The following is an 18,529-nucleotide window of genomic DNA, read 5'->3' on the forward strand; positions in this document are numbered from 1 at the left end:
TTCTGTATCTCCCTCTCTCTCTGCCCCTCCCCCGTTCATGCTCTGTCTCTCCCTGTCCCAAAAATAAATAAACGTTGAAAAAAAAAAATTAAATTAGGCTGGTGAGTTTATTCCGGGAAGTTGAAGAGCACATTCCTACTATAGTGTTTAGCATGATTTTCTAATACTTCAACTCGGATTTTCTAAAAAAGAATGGTTTAGATTTTCAAGAGCTAGTCAAAATGGTCCATGATAGAACATCACCATGGTTACTTTTACCATCATTACTATAATTTATTGAAAACTGGAGTTAGAATAATAATGACAACTGGATAATATGAATGGTAAAGAAAGAATTAAAATGATAGGAAGTGAAGACCTAAGAGATAAAACAATAAAGCAAACTGTAATTGTAATAACATGTACAAAAGGAAATATCAAAAAACACAAAACAAAAAAATGTGGCCACTTTGGTTAAGGTGAAAAATACTTCCCTGAGAACTGGAAATTAAAGGAGTTAAATATCTTAGAGAAAAGAAGGTTTGAAAATAGCTTAGAATATCTTCTAAAGTTTGCAGGTGTTTTTAAAACTAAGTCATGAAAAGGCTGAAGTAAAAAGAGCAGAGAGAAGTTAAACTCGAATTCATGAAACACTAAATAAAAACAAACAAACAAAAACAAACAAAAAAAATTAAGGGGCAGATTGGTTTCTGAAACTAAGGTGGGAATATAAGATTCTGAACAAACAGCAACATATATTTCTTTCCTAGAATGAAATCTAAATGTTCAACTGCACCTTTCTGCTTACCTCCACTGTCACAGAAGAATGACTTATCTTTTGTCTCTGTCACTGTTACGGATTAAATCGTCTTTCAAAATGGTATGTGAGTCCCCAGGACCTTGGAACATGGCCTTATAGGAAAAATAAGGTCCTTGAAGATGTAATTAGTTAATCTGAATGCATACTGGAGTAGAGTGGGCTTTCCATCCAGTATGACCAGTGCCCATATAAGAAGAGGGACACAGCTACAGGGACACAGAGAGAACAAATGCCATGTGACGTCATAAGCAGGGATAATAATGGGGCAGGACAGGCAGAAACTGATTGCCTCCTCCAGAAGCTGAAAGAAACAAGGAGGAAGGAAGGCCACCTAGAGTCTCAAGAGGGATCGTGCCCCTACTGTCACCCTGATTTTGAACTTCTGTGAGGCAATGAATTTCTTTTGTTTAAAGCCACCCAGTTTGGGGAATTTTGTTTATTAAGGCAGGCCTGGGAAATTAAGACAGACACACTGTGCTGTGCTGTGAACCCAAGCAAAAAGTCTAAAGGACACGGGTTAGGCGAGTACTGTTGGTGCCAGGAAAAACTTACCTGCTACGTAGTCGCCAAATCCAATGGTTGTTAGAGTGATGACCACAAAATAAATGGCGTCCAGGGCAGTCCAGCCTTCTATGTGCTTGAATATGATCGCAGGCAGAGCAACAAAGAGTACACAGCCGAACAGTATAAATATGATGGTTGAGATGATGCGAATCTTGGTCTGACTAACATTCCACTTCTATGGGTGAGAGTGAAGACAGCGAGAAAGAGACACTGATGGAGATTTATTGATTATTGGTGCACCTGCAAAGCTAACCTAACACACAGCTATCAACAAATTAGCAAGTAAGGATGTTATTTTTTTCCCTTTCATGATTAATTTTCAATTGTCTTATAAAAATTGGAGAGAACACACCTAACTCAAAGCAATCAATGCTCATGACGATGCCACTTTACCCTTACATAGCTTTACAACAGGTAAAATACTTTCAAAATAAATTACATTTGCTCTGAGAATACAATTTGAGATTTACATCATTCCTTGTTTATGTAAACTTCTTTTGAAATATTTCTATCCTATAGGCATACTGCTGATAGCGAGCCAAGCATAATCTGGAAATATAGCAAAATAGAGAAAAGTGAACTGTTAACTAAATATTGACTATTGATGGGACGCTTGGGTGGCTCAGTTGGTTAAACGTCCGACTTTGGCTCAGGTCATGATCTTGCTGTTTGTGAGTTCGAGCCCCACGTCAAGCTCTGTGTTGACATCTTAGAACCTGGCATGTGCTTTGGATACTGTCTCTCTCTCTCTCTGCCCCGCCCCTGCTTGCACTCTGTCTCTGTCTCTTTCTCTCTCTCAGGAATAAATACACATTAAAAAATTAAATATTGACTACTGATAATTGATAAAAATTATTAATTTTATGAAAAATTTCCCTGTATGTTTTCCTATCATTATTCAATTGATTCAACTGAAGTGCTCACAGACTTAATGGCCACAGTTGATTTCCCTGTGAACCAGATGAATTATCTCTCTCTTCTATGGCTTTAAATTGTACAACGGAATAAATCAAACATGACATGGAGGCAAGGATAAATCTTCAATACCCCTTCATGACAGCTGTCTTCAGAGTAACCATATTTTTTCACCTTCTTCTCTTATCAGGAATCTCCTCAGTATAACATATTTGTATATATGTTTGTACATACAACAATTTATCTCCGGATCTTCATCAGAGGCTAAATATCTCTAACTGGATCTTTCCTATCTGCTATTAAAATTATAGGTCGCATCCCCACCATATAAAAACCACTAAGTTTTAAAACTTGACAAATTTCTAGAGATAACGATCTAGGAAACCAATTAGAATGGAAAGTGAAAAAAAAAGTTTCTCTAGTCCACCATCCTTCTCACATAAGTGAAATTTAGACGAATTTGTGTTTGTAAAGTTCTCACAACAGTGGTTAGTACTAAGTGTGGAATCATGACCACTGTCATGTATTCACCACCGGGTGTTTTATGTGTTTTATGTGTTTTATGCCCCAATGTAGATGCATGAAAAACGTTGCCTGGCATCCAGTAGGCAACCCAAAATTCGTTGAATAAAACAAATGAATATACGAACAAACAGCAGTATCAGAACTATAAATACAGAGAACAAACTGATGGTTGCCAGAGGGCAGGGGAAAGGGAGAATTGGGCAAAATGGGTGAAGGGGAGACAGAGATACGGGCTTCCGGTTATGGAATGAATAAGTCAAGGGAATGAAAGGCACGACGTAAGAAAACCAGTGATATTGTAATAGCAATGTAATGGGACAGATGGTTGCTATACCCAATTATGGCAAAGACAGCATAATGTTTAAACTTGTCAGATCACTAAGTCATACACTTGAAACTAATGCAATATTGTATGTCAACTATGCTCAAATTAAAAAAAAAATTTAAGAAAAAAATTTGTTGAATGAATGAACAATTCAGCATTACCAAGTTGATGGCACTAATCTTCCCTCTCAATTAATGTAAATGCAAGATACTTTAAATATCAATATAAGAGAAGTATAATACCCCAAACAGGATGACACTCATATTTTGGAATCCCCATACTACTCCATTCTAACTGTAAAACTACCTCAGGGTGAAGTGTGAACTGAAATATAAAATATAACTAATGCTGAAAACTGGAATATATATGGAAAAACCAATATTCAGTAGTCTTATTTCATCAACATAATTAAATGTAAAATGCTTTGTTGAAATGTTTGTGAAAAGATGAAACACTATTGAATAATAAGTAAAACGCATTTGTAATAGTGGTGATGGTAATAACATATCATTTATAATCCCACCCTCTCATGCAACCATTTTCTTGGTAATTTCCTTCAAGAATAGAAGCTTGTAATCATAGTGGTCTTATTACTATCTTTAATTTATAATTCTAATAAAAGCATTTTCATTTTACTTATTTTTTCTATTGAGTATAATATAGTGATGAACATTGTCGAGTGTATTATTTGTGGTTCTACTGAATTACACCCCTTAGGTAAGTTTCTATCAGTGACATCACTGAATTAAGTTACAGGATCGCCTTTATCGGGTTTGCTAAATATGATGTCCTTCACAAAAGGGCTATATAAGTTTAGAATGCCACCAGCAACAAAAAAAGATACCAAAGCAAATTTAAATGAGAAAATATCATCAGGTATTTACTAGCTACATGAAGCTTTTATTTTTCTCTCTAATTCTCAGAGTGATGTCTCCATCACCAGTACCTATTCACATCATAGAAATGACAAAAGGGAGGTTTCAGGGTAAAATAGCTAACTTAGAGAATACTGCAAGACCGGGTGCCTGGGTGGCTCAGTCGATTAAGCTGCTGACTTCGGCCCAGGTCATGATCTTGCAGTTCATGGGTTTGAGCCGTGTGTTGGGCTCTGTGCTGATAGTTCAGAGCCTGGAGCCTGCTTCAGATTCTATGTTTCCTTCTCTCTCTGCCCGCCCCTCTCTTTCTCTCAAAAATAAACATTCAAATGTGTTTTTAAAAAGAGAGAATACAGCAAGACATCTGGAATTTGAACCTAGGGCTGTCAAATTTCTACTTTATTTCTACGTACTTTTGGGTTTTTCTCATGCATTAATTTGCTCATTCAAATTAAATATAAAAATAACTATGCAGTGAGTTACATGCATAAAAGGTTATGGAAAACCCAATAACTTGAATGTCTAACTGTACCTGAGGTGATAGAAAAGTTTAATTTTAAAAAATTCAACAACATATGTAGTTAAAAGTCTATTATACTTACAATAAACGTATCTTCCACTTTTGCAATTCCTTTTCCGAATATGGTCCCTAGTTGATCTCCAACTCCAGCCAACAAAAAACCAAAGAGGGGAATTCCCAGTAAGGCATAGATGATACAGAATATTTTCCCCCCTTCTGTGCGCGGTGAGATATTTCCAAATCCTAAATACAAAAAAAAAAAAAAAAATTAGTTGATTATAAACGAGTAATAGTTTAAAACATATGACCTTGTTAAAAAGAAACAAGAAAACTGAACCAGGACTTTGGGTCTCTCCATTTTGACCTCAAACTTACTGGGTGGATTCTTCTTTCCGGCCTAGCACTTGCCACAGGCAGGAGACTGTAACTGTCCCCTCAAGCGATAAAGTCTTAACTGAGCCAGGAAGACCCTGCCTGTAATTGACCGCAAGACAATGATCCATTTAACCTTCACTGCCTACCTGCGCCTGCCCACCCACGTTTGCCCCACATTTTCCTTGTGTAAGTAAACCTGCAAGTATTTTTGGCCTGTGGAGGCAGTCTTTGAGATGCTAGTCCTCTGTCTTCCCAGCGTTGGCCTCTCTGAAATAAATTTCTTTCTTGCTTCACTGCCACTCATTTCTCTGCCTTTGGATTTTGTCAGCAGAGAGTGCCCGGACATGGTCTGTTTGGGAACCCCAGAGCCAGGTGCTCTTGACCCCGGCACCCCAGCTATAAAACAAGGGGCCTAGGGGCCCCCGGGGTTAAGCATCTGACTCTTGGTTTCAGCTCAGGTCATGATCTGGCGGTTTTGTGAGTTCGAGCCCCATGTCGGCTTCACGCTGATGGCACAGAGCCTGCTTGGGATTCTCTGTCTTCTCTCTCTCTGTTCTTCCCCCACTCACACTGCCCAAGTCTTCAAAACAAATAAAAATAAACTTAAAAAAAATTAAAACAACAACAACAACAAACCATGAAATGAAAGTGGGCCCAAAATGGCACCACTTAGACCGAATCCCCAAACTGGGGCTTCATAGCTAATCTACTTGCAGTTGCAACTTCACCCAGAAATGTAGCCTTAGTCCTAACCTTAACCAGTAGGTCAGGAATTTTCCTATCAGAGCCAAAGTGTGGCGGACCACGCCGGCCCTCTCCATCACACCCTCATCTTCTGCCCACCCCGAAAGGAAGATGAGGTGATCCACATAATAAGATTTCCTGCTCTTCCCTCTCAGGGAGAGCTATCTTGCCCGGAGAATCCTTTCCTTTTACCAGTAACTTTATCGTCCCATACTTACTCTCTAAGAGTGTTGCATGTTGTACAACTCCTCCGAGCTCCCCTCTGCTAGCTAGATGGGATGCTGCCCAATTCATGAATCATTTAATAAAGCCAATTCAAATGTACTCGGTGAAATTTGTTTTTTAACAACCTCAAGGGTAATTCAGAAACTCCCCAATATTAAAAGATATTAATCATAGATTTCAACTAGTTAAGAATCCTTTAAAAATATATTTTAATATAAAATATTTTAATAAGCAAACATTTCAATAATCCACAAAGTAGAGCTAATGTTCCAGTTAAACTAGATGCTGAAAACCGAAGGGGGTAACACATGCAACAACGCCAATATTTTCATTAAATGTATTTCTGTCTCTCTATACCGACAATACTATTAACTATAGAGCTTTCGTGGTCATTTATTGGAAGAGTGTCCTGCCTTAATTTAAGAGAATTCAAATATGCTAAAATTACTTAAAGATGAAAGCTAATTAGCAACTTTTGAAATCCTGTTTTCATTCAAACGCCTACCAAAAAATAACCAACAACCTTAAAATTGTTAACTTTTTAAAAATCTTTATTTATTTTTGAGAGAGAGACAGCATGTGAGCAGGGGAAGAGCAGAGAGAGAGGGAGACACAGAATCCGAAGCAGGCTCCAGGCTCTGAGCTGTCAGCAGAGAGCCCGACGTGGGGCTCTAACTCACGAACTGTGAGATCATGACCTGAGCTGAAATGGGACACTCAGCCGACTGAGCCACCCAGGTGCCCTGAAACTGTTAACTTTTTTTTAATGTTCCAAGGATTTCAAAGGTGTAGCAGAGCAAATTTTGCCACCCTAAGATGTCTCTTTGGCATACCGATTATTATTTTTTAAGCTTATTTATTTATTTTGAGAGAGACAGAAAGCAAGAGGGGGAGAGGCAGAGAGGGGGGCAAACGAACGATCTGAAACAGGTTCTGTGCTGACAGCAGGGGCTCAAACTCAGGAACTTCGAGATCATGACCTGGCCAAAGTCAGATGCTTAACCAACTGAGCCACCCAGGCACCCTGGCATACTGATTATTTTAAGCTAGTTATTTTTAAGAAGCTGTGGACACATAAGGAACTTTGCAAACCAACTAGAAGTTACCTTTTTGTAAGAGATATTTAAAGGAATAAGGGAAATATCCATTTGTAAGCGTGTCTCCCTCAGTAGCAGAGAGAAGGGAATGATTAAATCTCTAGAAAACTTCATCTGTAGAGAATGCATGGACTGAAATCTGCATAACAACCTTACTCTTTTTCGAAGTGCTTTCCCTGGTAACCTTTCAAATGGAAAAGTTGCAGTCACAGCTTTATTCTGGAGGAAGACTGGAGTCAGCTACTGTACAAGTTAAGATTAGTGGTTCCACAGAACTTTGATTAATTTATAGGCTGCCGCCCCTGGGCTCACTTCTGCTTCTAATTTTGGAGTCTTTATGAAGTTCCCTTGGAAAACTTTCTCTTTAGAATCCTAGATTTTGCTCGTATCTGGAATGTGGGCTCCTTAATTCGAATTTCATTGCCACCTGAATCTATATGCTACACATCATTCTCAAATCCATTCCTGTTGTGGTTCCTTTGACATCTCCCCTGCCTTCCACACACTATGGACTTTCCCCCCATAATTTTCATATGTTTTTTGTCATGTCAATGCAACTTTTTGGTGAGATGGAGGTGAGGTACATGCATATTTATATCAAGCAGCTTGTAAGGTGAATTCGTATTTATGTCAGATGGAATTAGCTATTTAGATTTATCAATATCTTTTAAGATGTTAAATACTGGTCATCTAGTAAAAAGTCCACAGATTTATAGTAAGATATGCAAACATCAGGGCTTTTTTTTTAACGTTTATTTATTTTTGAGAGAGAGAGAGAGAGAGTGTGAACAGGGGAGGGGCAGGGAGGGAGGGAGACACAGAATCCGAAGCAGGCCCCAGGCTCCGAGCTGTCAGCACAGAGCCTGACATGGGGCTCGAACTCAGGAACGGCGAGATCATGACTTGAGCCGAAGTTGGAGGCTTAACTGACTGAACTACCCAGGTGCCTCCAAACATCAGGGCTCTTAAAAGTCTAAAAAGTCTAAAATTAACTGATTGAAAGAAATACAAGGATAAAAACTCTGTGTTTCCAATATACTATAGCCATTCCTGGATTCCTGACTCAAGAAATATGTGGCCTTTGGTAAATTATTTCCTTATTTGATAAATGGTATATTGCTATTATTATTTATTTCATAGAGTTAGGTATCACATGAAAGGTGCTCAGGAAATTTTATTATATTCTCCATATATGTTAAGTGCTATAACAATAATTATTGTAATTACTATTAATCATACTATTGGTTGAAGATTAGCAGATCAATGTATTTAGCACAGTCAGTAGGCAAACTATTTAACAGCATATTTATATGTGCTAAGCACTCTTACAACCAATTAAACATATTAATTGACTTAATTTTCACAATAACCATTGTGAGGTGGGTACTAATACTCTCCATTTTTCAAATGAGGAAATAGAAGGACAGAGAGGTTAAATCATTTTCCCAAGGATAGACACAGCTAGTAAAAGTGGGAGAGCTGGGATTCAAACCCAGGTATTTTAGGCCCAGTGTCTGGGACCTAATCACACACCTAACATTCCTATACTCCCGGAAAGAACCAATCACCAAATGTAGTACAAAATCAAAGGGTCTTAATAACATTAGCAATTAAGACAGCTAAGAACATAATAAATAACATTTAAGTATTTGATGGAGAAAATTACCAAAAAAGCTGCAAAATAAGTGACATAAAAGAAACCTGAAGAAATGAAGAAAGATATAGGTGTTAATTTTTACCAAATTTATGTTAAATACAATGCAATTGTAATAGATATTTTGCAAGGGTTTTCAGTAAAATTTCATGAACTTTTATAAAAATCATGTAAGAAAGCAAAGGACCAATAATTGCTAAGAAAATTTTGGGGGGAAAAATGAGGTGGGCAGATTTGTCCTACATGATGACCTACTTTAAGACAATGTGGTATTGAACAGGGAAAGACAGACCAATCAGGACACAATAGAGAGCTCAGAAACAGACCCAAACATATCTGGAAGCAGGGGTACCTGCCCAAAGGGGAGAGAAGATCAAGGAAACAATGAATGTTAATGAGTGGGGGGTGGGGAGAGGGGGCTACCCAGTGAGACTGGAAAGGATGATTAAAAGCCTTCAAATTCCTGTATTATTTTACCTAAAAAGAGTAACAACAAATACAGCATAAAGCAGTGCTAAGATGTGATGAAAGCGAATGATAGATGGTTATGTGCAATATTATTCTTTGTAGACATTTCTACTACTTGAAATATTGCACAACAGTAAAAAAAAGTTTGGAAAGCCTCAGTAAGTACATGACATTTATAGATCAAAAGGCACTGGACAATATTCTCTACCATTTCTTGTAGTTCTCTGAATGCTAGAAATGGAAAATTATTGTCTTATCATGATCTATCTCAAAACATTTACTATCACACTTCATACTAAAGCACAAAAGGAATTCCCTTCAAATTGGAGGGAAAAAGGACATCCACTTTGCAACTACTGTATAGTATTATTCTGAAAGCTCTAGCACATGTAGTGGCAGTGAACATGTAAAAGAAATATTTATTATGAAGAGAAACATATTAGTTGCAGGTAGAATTAAATATCTAGCAAATACAGGGGAATACTGGAAGTTGTTGTACAGAGATATATATGAAGAAACCAACGGCATTATAATATTTCAGCACTACCTTAAATGTGCTATATTAAATGGAAAAATGCCTTATTTATAAGATTAAGGGAAATGTGAAACACCTGTAAGTTACCTCATCAAGACATATACAAGACCTTTAGGGAACAGCTTGAGCTACTGTAGAATGGGATGGGTCAAAACAGAAAAGAACACGTGCACATATGATTTTCTTTAAAATATTACAGATAGGTTGGAAATTGAGTGATTGTTTAATTAAAATGTTTGAGTATATTGATCACTATTCTGGAAGGGAAAAAAAATATCTCGCCCTATGTGAAAAGAAGCACCACATAGATGAAAGACCCAAGTAAGTTCATCGAACTTCCTCTGATTATGTTTCTTCTTTTGTCTCAAATGTACACCCTCCACGCACCCACTTTTCATCTGACTCACCCTTAAATATCCATCATTACTTAGGTTAGATATTAATTTCTCCAAGAAGCTCTCCTCGAGCCTTGCTACGCACCCCCAAGACTGGGTTTGACCCCCATCCTGCCTACACATTTCCCTATCTTAAGACTTATCTCCCTAGATTGTAACCATCAGTTCTGTAATCAGAAGTTGTGGAAGGCCAGGCTCCATGGCTTAGTCACCACTACAGCCCTAGTGCGTTTCCACTGGGTGTCTAGATAACTTAGTGCTTCCCCAAGCTCCTTTCTTGCCTCCCCTTTATTGCAGCCCCTCTGCATTCTCTTCTGGCAGTTCCTCACGCTAAGTGCTAAGATTTTCAAGAGGACCTGATAAAGTTCCAGAGCTTGCATCTAAAATGTTCTCAAACAGCTGTTTGCTTGTGGATCTCACCAAAACGCTGGGGTTATGAAAAGGTGGTACATGGGGGCGCTTGGGTGGTTCAGTCGGCTAAGCGTCCGACTTTGGTTCAGGTCATGATCTCACGGTTCATGAGTTTCGAGCCCCACGTCAGGCTCTGTGCTGACAGCTCGGAGCCTGGAGCCTGCTTGGGATTCTGTGTCTCCCTCTCTCTCTGCCTCACCCCTGCTTGTGCGCTGTCTCTCTGTGTCTCTCAAAAATGAATAAATGTTAAAAACAAAACAAAACAAAAAAAGAAAAGGTGCTACATGAAGATATCCCTCTATCGTCTCTCTTTATCCCTTAAAATCTCTTCTGCTCATAGGTTGCATTCACAGTTCTTATTTATTGCTTGACTTCTGGATAGTACTTTTCCCTTAAAAATGACCAGACTAGGGGCGCCTGGGTGGCGCAGTCGGTTAAGCGTCCGACTTCAGCCAGGTCACGATCTCGCGGTCTGTGAGTTCGAGCCCCGCATCGGGCTCTGGGCTGATGGCTCAGAGCCTGGAGCCTGTTTCCGATTCTGTGTCTCCCTCTCTCTCTGCCCCTCCCCCGTTCATGCTCTGTCTCTCTCTGTCCCAGAAATAAATAAATGTTGAAAAAAAAATTAAAAAAAAAAAAAATGACCAGACTAGCAAGTTTCATCCCCCTCCCTACAGTAGTTCAGGGTTTTGTTCTTAGTGGTGACCAGCAGATAACTACAGTGGCATCTTACTTTGTCTTGCCACTCTCCTGTAGTGACCTTTATCTTTAATACCTCATGGATTGTCTTATAAAGGTTTTTCTCATGGAGTAATTTTCACAGAAGTGTGTGCCTTCCCCAGCCCCCACTCTCCCACATCAAGTGTGCTGAGGAGACCCCTGAACTCTGTCATCTAGATGACAGCCTGACCCGACACTTAAGCCTCAGCACGACCATCTTGTTGGAGGTAAAGCAATCATCACACAGCAGCCAGAGTTCTCAAATCTCCCTCACGCCCAGACCCCAAAGCCACATGGCTTTGTAGGCAATGAGGCCGATCCCTTCTGCACGACCACCCTTTGATTTCCTTCCCTGCTTCTTGTTCCACCACCACTACCCCAAGGCATCAAAACAGGCCAAATATGGTCTTTTCTCACGCAAGTCCATCTCATAACAGTTCATTCTCCCCAAAGCACAGCAGCTTTAAGTCCTGATACTCCTACTAAACACTTAGGTATTCCAAGGTCTTTAGGTACACATCACCTGTCCCTTTTTCCCAATATTCATGGTTATACAATTGTTGTACCTTCCGGTAACACTAGAGTCATAACTACCTGCTGAAAAACACTGAGCTGGACTTTTCTGATTCTTTATGTGTTTTATGTTGTTTGTTCTGAAGCTGGCACAAATTTGGCCCCTCAGTTATCATGTTGAGATCCTGTCTGTCCATTCTGTCCCCCCTTCCAACACCCAGCCATTCCTTACCCTTTCAACCAGGTACCATCTTGCCATCTCTCAACAAACACAGTACTTTCTGCTGCTTTTGGAGAAATTATACATTACTCTAACATGAATTCTTGCCATTTAATCATATGCTTTTACCTTTCTTTTTGATGATAAACTTCAAGGGACTGTGTTTTAAGAATTTTTCTTCCCTTTCCATGTCTTGTTTAGTGCTTTGCTCATAACAGATGCTGAAGAAAATTGGTTGAATTGAAAATAATTATCTATGGGCTTTTGTTAATACCCCATATTTTAGTTAAATAGACTTACCAGATTAAATAGTTCTACAGTACTAATTTTTTTTTTTTTTTACTGCTTTTAATTTTATTCAGGACTGACAAGGAAAAGAGAAGTTCTTGATCTACGCAAATTATATTTTAAAAATCACCTCTAAAAATAACAATCAAAATATTATTTTAACACAAAACAATTTAAATTATTTTAGCTGCAGAAAAACATTAATATTGTGAGGCATAAGAGAAATATGTTAGAAGTGGGTGAGAAAAAGAACAATATAAATTCAGGGTATGCTCACTTAGCAACCTCAAAGAAAGAGCAAGCCTTTCAGAAATCAAAGTGAAATGATAATCACATCTGGTCTTTTTAAAGCTATGCTATATAGCAAAGAACCTAACCAAACACTAAAGAAAACAATATGGTTCCAGAAAAATATGATCTTAATCAAAAGACAATTAAATAGTGTCTTGAAAAGACGTATTCATTTCAGAACTTTTGCAAAGTTGTACATTGTTCTTCCAGATCGCTGGTTTTAAACCACATCAGAATCACATATGAAACTTAGGGAAAAAAATCCACCCCAGAACAACTAAATTATTGTCTTCCACGGGGAGGGGAGGGGAATGTGCGCATGTATTTTTAAATATCTACAGAAGTGATTTTAATTTATACCCCTGTGACAGGGGCAGGGTTTATGGGTCTAAAGCTATGCAGTGTGGGGGAAGGGGGCTTTTAGGAAAGAGAATATAAACTTAGGGACTAAACCCAACCAAGTGGGGGGTCCTGAAGCTGAACTCTCATTAGCCTGAAGGTAAATCTGCCTCTGTTCCTTTATATTTAGGATGACCTTGACTAGAGCACCTCTTCTAGACTGGCTGTGGTATTACTATATTACTATGTTTTTATTGCCCAAAATAAAAAAATAATAAAATAATTTTCATTGCCAATAATAAAACTAATGGCCAACACTGTTATTTAAAAAAAAAAATTTTTAACATTTATTTTTGAGAGAGAGAGCGACAGAGTGTGAGCAGGGGAGGGGCAGAGAGAGAGGGAGGCACAGAATTCGAAGCAGGCCCCAGGCTCTGAGCTGTCAGCACAGAGCCTGACGTGGGGCTCAAACTCACCAACTGCGAGATCGTGACCTGAGCCGAAGTCGGACACTTAACCAACTGAGCCACCCAGGTGCCCCGGCCAACACTGTTATCTCCTGAACATCACTCTCTCACTATGTGCCAGATATACTGCTAATCCCTTCCTATGGATACTTAATTAAACATTCACAGCCCTATGAGGTGAAGCACAACTAATTATCCCTGCTCTCTGAATGTGGAAACTGAGGTTTATTGAAGGAAAATAATGTGTTCAAGGTTAAACAGCTAACTGTTAAGGCTGAGATTTAAACTATTAACTCAATTGCTTAGAGCTAACTATCTGGGATCAAGACGATGGACACTATTTTTCAAACTTAGAATTCTTCTCAGTTACACACCACTGAGTATGGATCCAAACCTGGACATGTCATTCTGCTAATACTTGCTGTTTTACCTAGTTGGACTGGAAAAGAATAGATAGGTGCATCAAAACAAATGTGTCAATTAAAGTCACTAAGTCAAAGGGCTGTTTTGACATTTTGTTTTAACTTCAACCTCATCACACTTCCTCTTGGCCCAGAAGCCATGTGCCTGCAGTTCAAACAGTATTTCACAAGATGGCTCCCTTGCTATCCTCAGTTGCAACTTACATAATAAAATCCTGCAACACTGTTGTAAAGTTGCAAATCTATAGGAAGTTACATATTTCTTTTTCTTAATTTTTATTTAATATTCATTTTTTGATATTTATTTATTTTGAGTGAGAGAGAGAGTGTGCATGAGCAGAAGAGAGGCAGAGAGTGAGGGAGAGAGAGAATCCCAAGTAGGCTCCGTGCTGTCAGTAAAGAGCCCCATGGGGGACTCAATCCTACGAACCATGAGATCATGACCTGAACCGATAGCAAGAGTCGGACGCTTAACCAACTGAGCCACCGAGGTGCTCCAAAATTTCTCTCTTTTTTTTTTAAGTTATTCATCTCTTTTGAGAAGTGGGGAGGGAGGAGCAGAGAGAGAGAGGTAGAGAGAGGCAGAGGCTCAAACCCTCAGATCATGACCTAAGCCAAAAGCAAGAGTTGGACGCTTAACTGTCTGAGCCACCCAGGCACCCCACAACTTATATATTTCTTCAGCTGGTGTTTGAACATATTTAAAATCATGAATGTCTGATTAAACTGCTACCAAGCATTTCTTGCTAACAAGATTCTTTTACATAACCTACACAGAAAGCTAAAAGTTGAGAGGAAATTTCCTTTGCAAAAGAATTTTGCCAAGAAATGATAATAATCTATCTTCACATCATTTCCTAACCTCCCCGGGTTTTTCTTTAGTAATTGGAAGTTCGTCCTATCCCCCTTTTCACCCATGCAAAGATGTGCTTGGTGAGATGCAGGAGGATGGAGAGAGCGATGATGCGAGGGGAGAAGAACAAGCACATTTAGTTCTAGAGCTCTGTCCGCCATTCCCTGGTGAGAACAACTCAAAGTGAGGACAACCCAGAAGGGAAACAGTTCATTTCAAAGTTCTTCTCAGTCCCCACATGCCTCTCACAGAGAGGGCATCGAACCGCCTTAGATTTGAGTCTGAGTGTTTTTATTTATTTATTTATTTATTATTTATTTATTTATTTATTTATTTATTTTAATGTTTATTCATTTTTGAGAGACAGAGACAGAGTGCCAGTGGGGGAGGGGAAAGAGAGAGGGAGACACAGAATCCGAAGAGGCTCCAGGCTCTGAGCTGTCGGCACAGAGCACGATGTGGGGCTTGAACTCACGAACTGCGAGCTCATGACCTGAACCGAAGTCAGACGCTTAACTGACTGAGCCGCCCAGGAGTCCTGAGTCTGAGTGCTTTTAAAGATGTGCATTTTTGATAAAACATGACCGCTAAATGCGGGCCAACTATCTGTTCAAGGTGTGATGAAGTGTTTCTATAAATGGCTGCAAATTCTTGTGTTATTTAACTGCCTGTTACCTGATTCTCCCCTTTTCCCAAGAAAGGAAAAAAGTGACCCAACAGCATTAAAAAAAATGAGGAACTACTTCTTAGCAAAAAATATGAATGACTAGCTTTCCCACATTTTGAGAGAGATTATAAGCCAGGAGTCTGAACTTCTATGATAACACGTTTCCTGGCAATCATACTTTAAAGGTATTGTTAAAAGAATTTTCCTATAGGAACTTCAGTATAATTTGATGTCATATTACTGACCCTACTTGGCATCAATAAATAAAAACTGTACTATTTATCGGCAAAGATTCTCTCGTTGATCAAAGTCTGTTCAGGCTCTTCTGGGCTCTGTTTTGACTAAACCTTGGGCTCCCTGTATCCTTCCATGTAAAGTCCTGTTCTAGCAAGAATCCTGCTAAGTCAGTATAGACAGAATCCCCCATCCTAAATATCTGATCACCCTCTGTATCTGATCGAGTTCCTTATTCGCCACCACTGCCAAGGTGATATCTGATCACCCGATAGGCCTTCAACAAGAATCCTGAAAGTTGTTTTGGCCCAAATCCTCCTTTACCTTAATGTTTTGTCTCAGTAATTTTCTATCCATGACACCCCTCTCTTCTCCATGGCTGTAAACTCCTGCTTTGCCTTGCTGTATTCAGAGTTGAATCCAATCTCTCTCCCCTACCACAAAAGTCCACTCTAGTGGTTATACCTATCACAATAGTCCTAAAGAAAACTTGCCTCACCTTCTTTTACAAGTGTCATTAAATAATTTTTTAACGCTATAAGTGGTAAAATGATACAACGATACTCATCAAAAGGCCCTAAAAGTAATACTATAGACATTAAATACAACGATAGAATTCATCTATCATCAAAAGGCCCTAAAAGTAATACAATAGACATTAAATTAAAATTAATTTTTTTTGCATTTTAGGAAGTTAGACTTTGTAAGCGTTAATGATCTGAATTGCCAAAACAGCTATGCTATCTTTGGTTTGCCATCATTTTCCTCTAATAAGTCAAACACACTCACTCAAGTTTATTTCCAAGTATACGGAGGTCAGTATAGCACAGTGGTTAAGACTGTAGGCTCTAGAGCCCAATTATCTGGGTTTGAATGCTAGCTTTCCCACTGTATCACTGAGAAAGTTACTAAAAAATTACGAAAATGCCTCAGCTTCCCCATTTATAAAACAGTAATGAATATTATGTGACATAATACACATAAAGGTCTTAGTATGGTGATTGACCCATGGTGGTGAGTAGTCCCAATGAATATAAGCCAGCTAAAATCACTCTCCTGGCCATAAAAAGTCACTTTCATGGCTCAGGTACTGCTGAGTGTCAGCTATTGATAAAAATTATGGTGGCAATGATGGTGATGTTGATGACAATTTTACTTTTTCACTTGAGACGTGTTTAAATTTAGAAGAAGTTGAGCCAACATGGTCTTTTCATGTTCCTCACTTTGCAGATTATGCGGGAGCAAAAACAGTGACTTGCACTGATAAGGTAATCCATGAAACGAAGTGCTCTAAGTTACCGCAGTTCACCATTCACTATCACAGCCAAGCAGGCACTGGCAGCGATCAGAATGTTTCACCCTTCATTAGCAAGTGGTAAACACAATAATAACTGTACCACAGCGTAGACTGCTGTTCTGGTGGGACTACTTTGACTTCTCTCATAGGACTGGTAGACAGTATCTTGTCTGAGATGGTCTATTATTTGTCTAAATTCACAATATAAAGTGCCATGAATTGAGGGGGAAAGGCATCAGAATTTTTTTTTAATGTTTATTTTTTGAGAGAGAGAGACAGAACGCGAGTGGAGGAGGGGCAGAGAGAGAGGGGAATACAGAATCAGGAAGCAGGCTCCAGGCTCTGAGCTGTCAGCACAGAGCCCTGTGCGGGGCCCGAACCCACGAACTGTGAGATCATGACCTGAACTGACGTCGGACACTTAGCTAACTGAGCCACCTAGGTGCCCCAAGGCAACAGAAATTTAAAAAATTTTTAAAGTTTATTTATTCTGGGGGAGGGGGGGGAGGGACAGACAGAAAGGAGAGGGAGAATCCCAAGCAGTCTCCACGCTTTCATCGCAGAGCCCAACGACTCATGAACCGTGAGATCATGACCTGAGCCTAAATCAAGACTCAGGCACTTAACCAACTGAACCACCCAGGCATCTCGGGCATCAGAATTTTTTTCAAGCAAAACTGGAAAATGTAAAAGTTGAAATGACCAGTCGAATTCTAATGGCATCATTACACAAATACAAAACACCGAGGCCAAGGAAATTCAAGTACTGGGGGGTCATTAGGTAGCACAGGTTGGAGACATAAAATGCAAAGTTTTCAAGTGTTGAGTGTGTGTATTTATTATAACTTCACTTGAAATTAGGGTGTAAGGAACTCTGCCTGCTTTGGCTATGACCTTGGGGCAGTGATGCAAAACCCATCAACTACTGCCTACGTCACACAGAAGACAGAATGTGGAAGCCAACCTACCTGAAAGATGCATAATTATCCAGATACTGACCCTGAGTGATGACAGCTGAAGTTGGGCCATTTAGATGAAAGAACACATCACCGAAGTCATTAAGGGGCATTGATTAAAGTCACTCTAAATTCAACAGCCATTGGCATCTTTAAGATCCATCTCTGCTATGAGATTAGATTCCTGTGCATTCTTTGATTCTGACAAATGAAATTTTCCTCAAACTAATTTATTTGTGCATCTTATTTTTTTAAAGATACACTGCAAAGAAAACCAAGGATGTACATTTACATATTTGAAAACTATCTTCTCAACATCAAAACACTACGGCCATTTAGCTAAATATCATACAAGGTTTTCTCACACATGGTAAGGATAGATATACTTCACTTAGCTCAATATTTATAAAGTAAAAAGAGGGTTGGAGGGCCGATTTTCTGCAAACTACTTGTAAATTTTCCAAAGGTAACACTGGCATAGCCCCTTCATCTAGAAAGGTGGAGTCTAGAACTAAGCCCTCAACCATCAGGAGGTTCACTTGAAATTTATGGTGAAACATATATACTCTACTTTTTTTCAACATCTGATGCAATATAGGTCAGAGGTTCCAAGTGCCAACATTGTAGCCAGGCTTTGTGGCTTTAAAACCTCACTAATGCCACGTACTCACCGCATGATTTAGGCATGTTATTTAATCTTTCAATGCCTTGCTTTGCCAATCCAAAACTGGGTATCTTTTTTTCAGTTGATTCCCAAAGTAACTTTCTGGAAAAGGTATTTTAAAACTTATTTATACCAAGGCTCAGAAATGTTAAGTGAAACACATAGAGGCTAATC

General features: G+C 39.0%; 1 protein-coding gene across 3 annotated transcripts in view; it reads right to left on the bottom strand.

Moving 5' to 3' along the window:
* KCNK2 (potassium two pore domain channel subfamily K member 2) overlaps nucleotides 1-18,529 on the bottom strand; it is a 127,770-nt gene that overhangs the window by 55,107 nt on the left and 54,134 nt on the right. For all 3 annotated transcript variants that reach the window (XM_030303018.1, XM_030303017.1, XM_030303016.1), the window contains exons 4-5: nucleotides 4,606-4,766; nucleotides 1,352-1,538 (exon numbers count right to left, since the gene is read on the bottom strand). In XM_030303018.1, coding sequence (XP_030158878.1) covers nucleotides 1,352-1,538; nucleotides 4,606-4,766 — 348 coding nt within the window. The remainder of the gene's footprint in view (nucleotides 1-1,351; nucleotides 1,539-4,605; nucleotides 4,767-18,529) is intronic.

The sequence above is a fragment of the Lynx canadensis genome, chromosome F1 (assembly GCF_007474595.2).
Source record: "Lynx canadensis isolate LIC74 chromosome F1, mLynCan4.pri.v2, whole genome shotgun sequence".
Lineage (NCBI taxonomy): Eukaryota > Metazoa > Chordata > Mammalia > Carnivora > Felidae > Lynx > Lynx canadensis.